Source organism: Juglans regia, chromosome 10, assembly GCF_001411555.2.
Source record: "Juglans regia cultivar Chandler chromosome 10, Walnut 2.0, whole genome shotgun sequence".
Classification (NCBI taxonomy): domain Eukaryota; kingdom Viridiplantae; phylum Streptophyta; class Magnoliopsida; order Fagales; family Juglandaceae; genus Juglans; species Juglans regia.
Window position 1 is genome coordinate 1,186,381 of NC_049910.1, and position 4,456 is coordinate 1,190,836.

General features: G+C 34.5%; 1 protein-coding gene across 1 annotated transcript; it reads right to left on the bottom strand.

Moving 5' to 3' along the window:
• Window positions 1-237: 237 nt before the first annotated feature.
• LOC108985936 (transcription factor MYB106-like) lies at window positions 238-2,938 on the bottom strand. Its single transcript, XM_018958414.2, has 3 exons — window positions 2,664-2,938; window positions 2,426-2,555; window positions 238-1,441 (listed from the first exon to the last, which is right to left on the bottom strand). The coding sequence occupies exons 1-3, from the start codon at window positions 2,794-2,796 to the stop codon at window positions 529-531; spliced, it is 1,176 nt and encodes a 391-aa protein (XP_018813959.1). The 5' UTR covers window positions 2,797-2,938; the 3' UTR covers window positions 238-528.
• Between the last annotated feature and the right edge of the window lie 1,518 nt (window positions 2,939-4,456).

The window sequence follows — 4,456 nt, forward strand, 5'->3', positions numbered from 1 at the left end:
CATGAAAACCTCTCTTAATTATCGGACAAATGGGCATACTTTTTTTTTGGCCAGAGAATCCATTTAGAATCAGTAGTCACTTTAATCCACAGGACCAGATCCTTGGCCCTTGAGAACTCAGATCTGAATTAATGGAAAGGTAAAGACAAAAAAAGGCTCAAAGAAGAAATGGATTTTCATCATCTGGTTGATCACTCGAAAGATTTGAAATGGCTAAGTACTATGAATGAGCAATATTTGACACGAGAGACAGATTGCCAAAACTGTATTAATGTTGCTGCTTTCACGTACGGTACTTTTCAAACATGTGAAGCATTTGGTTACTTTATTTCAGATATAAAATTTGTGGAAGCAACCATACTAGTAGTACTGCTTTGGCAATATCATCATTTCTCTGATCTGAAACTCGCTAATGCTAAACAATATTACTTCTTGAGTTGGCTCGAGGATCGAGTAGCTAGCACCGTGTTGTAGAAGATCACTTCTTCATGACTTCCTGATGATGATGACCCGGACTTCTTGACAAACTTAGAACATTGGGGAATCAGAGGGGGAGGAATTGACCAAATTAAGAATGCTATTCCAGTAGTTCTTGTTATCTTCATAGTATTCGCTGCCGCTTCCATTGTGATCAGAATCATCCCCTCCATCTGATAAACTGATCTGATCATCGGAGTTGTTAAGCAAGAGATTAGTGAACCCCTCATCTCCCATAACATTTCCGAAATGAATATGTCCAGTACCACTTGTCCTGATCAGAGATTCTGGAGTCCATGTTCCTTCCATAGAGATCGACAAGTCATGGAGACTAGATGTAAAAGACAATGAATTCTCTATCCCCTCTTTGTATTCTGCCACATGGGTGGAGATTTCAAAGGGTTTCCAATTATCTTCTTCGGCTTCTTCTTTGACAGCTCCGGTCTCGGAAGAACCTGAAGTAGAGCCGACAAACTCGATCATAGGCATTGAATTGTCCCCAACTCCAGCAGTCAAAACCGGAGGCGCATTCTCAGAAAATGTAAGTGTTGACGTTGGAGACTCAAGGTCACTGCCATTAATTGCTGTGACTGCAGGAACACCACCATTGCCTTCTGTTGATTTAGACCAGGCTCCATTCCAGCCTTTTAGTATATCCTGACACCTTGGAGGCATAGGTACTCCTGAGTTACCGAGCTGATGTTGTAATGAATGTGAACGTAGCTTTGATTCTCTAACCAGTCTAGCTTCGGCTTCGAGCCGAGCACTCTCCCACTGAGCCATGTGGCTAAGGTTAGCTGCACTCTTGGATTGACCGTCGCCAGAGAGTAATGCATCATTCTTGGGCTTGTGGGTGACAGGGTCTATCCCCATTTTAGCTAACCTTTTCTTAAGATGCGTATTCCAGTAGTTCTTGATCTCATTATCTGTTCTCTTTGGCAAGTGAGTAGCTATGGCCGACCACCTGAGGACACGACAACAAAGGCATAATTAGAACGTACGAACAGACCCCAAAAACTATAATAAAACCCTAGAGATTATCAACTACAAGAAGCAATTATCAATATTGCAGCCTGCATCCAAAAACAATAATTCATGATCAGCGTATAATATAGAAGAAAGATTCCTCAGTTTCTATGACATGTTTGAGAAAAAATGAAATCACAATCCTTTAAAAAAAATATATCGATTTATTTTTATTTTTGTGCCATGAACATAATTTGCATTTAAAGATAACCCACTTAATAAAATTGCGTGCGTCCGGAAAAAAAAAAAAAAGATTGAAATTGTAGAAATTAAGCACAGTTCGAATATAGGTTAAAATTAGTGCAAGAGATCTAATTTGTGTAGGTGAGAGGGTAGACCGACTGGTTCAGAAAGTGATCTGAGGGACGTACCATTACATTTAAAGCATGTATACAGTATGAAAAATTCACTCATCATCTTTATACATCATAATATTTTTTTTATTTATTAAATATATAGTATATTGATTATGAGTATAAAAATTTAATAAGTTTAAAAAGAATAAAACAAAAAAAAATTAAAAAAATGTGATGTGTAGTACGAAGGAATGATGAGTTTCAAAGTATAATGTATGACATAATTCAAATAATAGTGAACTTTGTTAAAAGGAAGGAAGACGAGTACAATGAAAATCAATCTTTTTATCTCTGAATTAGGCGAATCTATATGAAAGAATTAAAGGAAAAGCTAGCAGAAGCATGCTTAGAGAAATCCGATCAACGGCCATGGAGTTTCAAGATTATTAGGACTAACAGGCCGCTTAATTAATTAAAGTTCCAAATTACGACACATTAGCCACAAGGAGATCGAAGAATAAGCCACTTTGTTTTTTATGGGAAAAAGGAAACAAAAATAAAAATGGGACAAAATATTAATTAATACTCAACAGCAAAATGTTATATTTTACAAGAATCTTAAATACCTGTTCCCCAGGAGGGCATGGAGTTGGATGATAGTTTGTTCTTCTTGCAAACTGAACTTTCCTCTCTTAATATCAGGTCTAAGATAATTAGTCCATCTCAGTCTGCAGCTCTTTCCACACCTCTGAAGGCCTGGAAAAATGTAACACACAAGTCAAAGATCATGAAGTACTAATTAAAACCGATATTATATATCTCTTAACAAATAATTAGGTAGCTAGGATCAGTGCAGTTCATCACCAGCTTTTGCCGGCAAGGCACGCCAGCTTCCATGGCCATGTTCTTCGATATAAGCTAAGAGCTTTTGATCTTCCTCCGGCGTCCATGGCCCTTTCTTCAAGCCCACCTTGTCACAGCAAGGCGACCGACCCATGTTTGGAAGTGGAATCAGCAAACTAATTAAGGAGGAACTGGTTCTTGCTCTTCCTTATATTAAACACATACAACAAGTAGTACTGGACAAGCTTGTCTTTGTAAACTGAGTGGGCAGATCATGAGGAGAAAAGGTCAGCGACAGAATAGAAATGAATCCGACCCATAATATATAAAACCCATCTGCCGAAAGTACCCTTATGGCCAGCTTTAACTTTAATTCAACTAAATTTGGTGGTATATATATTCGGAGTTGTAGTACTTATAATTACCATAAACCAATATTAGTACATAATTAAATGGTATAATTTCCGATCATGGAATAATTAAATTAATGAAATGGCTGCAATGTCTTTTCACTTGATAAAGTTACTTTTTTTTTTTTTATTCTTGTTCTACAAAGTACAAATTAACATTGAAAATTAGTTACCAAGCTTTCAAATTAATTAACTTCTTGTCATGATTTTTCAACTGAGAAGTCTCCAAGCAGGATTTATGGGTATGGAGGTGCGGTTTTAATTTACTAATTTCCATAATATATGGAACATGCTGCATTTTTTCTCTAACCTTTATATATAGAGTAATGTTAGAGAGAAGTCACTATAACAGTACACACTTTGTACTCACTGCGTGGTTACTTCTAGTTGATTATTCTCAACACTCATTTGAAAAGATATATGGTCTAGATGATGTCACATCATATATACAAAATAAATACTCTTAATAATAACTTCTATCTATATTTATTCTTATATATAACCAGTACTTTAATTTCATGATAGCTTTAATTCATAATTTCTTTTTTCGGCCGTCGTGGTGAAGATATTAATGGTTCAATTAACGTCGAGTCGGACGCACGACTTTTGAAAAAAAATTGAGATTTAAATTTTTATTTAAGTTTAAATATTGTAAATGAAAATTATGCATGCATGCATGCATTTGGTAGGCATTTCAAATCATTTTTCTTCCCTAATTAAGTTTTAATTTTTTTTTATGTCAGATTCGCAATGCCATATACATGTAGTAGACCACGCCCCCAGTACTCTACATGATCATGATCATGTGGCTGATCCGCTATGTATTGCTTATGTTAAAATTAAGGTTCCTGTGTGAAATATATATGTAGGTAGCTAGCTAGCCCAACTGGCCTATCATCGCAACCCGAGTCAAAGATTGAGATCCGATTGTAAGTTATTAATTTTAATCTAATCTAATCTAATTTTAAAATAAGTGTAATATCTAAATATTTAATTTTTAAATTATTAAATTTATCTTAATTCAAAATTTATTTATATGTGAGATTTATAATTTTTTTAACTTAATATCTCTTCACACGTAAGATTTATATAAATATTTCTTAATTTTTTATAAATATATTTAAATTTATTTTAAATAAATTTCATAAAATTTATTTTACCATTTCAACCAACTTCATGAAATGGGTGGATTTGAATTTTCAAAGTCCAACTACCAGTCGTGTGGCCTTCGCATGATGCAACGTATAGAAAACAAAGCAAAACAAAGAGACTTTACAGCGGACTATATACGTGTGATCACGCGAGGATGTTGAAGTCAGTTGAATTGAATTAAGTTGAAATGATAAAATATTATTAAAATATTATTTTTTAATATTATTATTATTTTAAAATTTAAAAAAATTA

Excerpts from the sequence above, each read along its gene's own strand:
- LOC108985936 (XM_018958414.2), bottom strand. The coding sequence starts at position 2,796 with ATGGGTCGGTCGCCTTGCTGTGACAAGGTGGGCTTGAAGAAAGGGCCA. Across the intron at positions 2,556-2,663 it reads TGCCTTGCCGGCAAAAGCTG|GCCTTCAGAGGTGTGGAAAG; the intron begins GTGATGAACTGC and ends ACATTTTTCCAG. Across the intron at positions 1,442-2,425 it reads CATGCCCTCCTGGGGAACAG|GTGGTCGGCCATAGCTACTC; the intron begins GTATTTAAGATT and ends TCGTGTCCTCAG.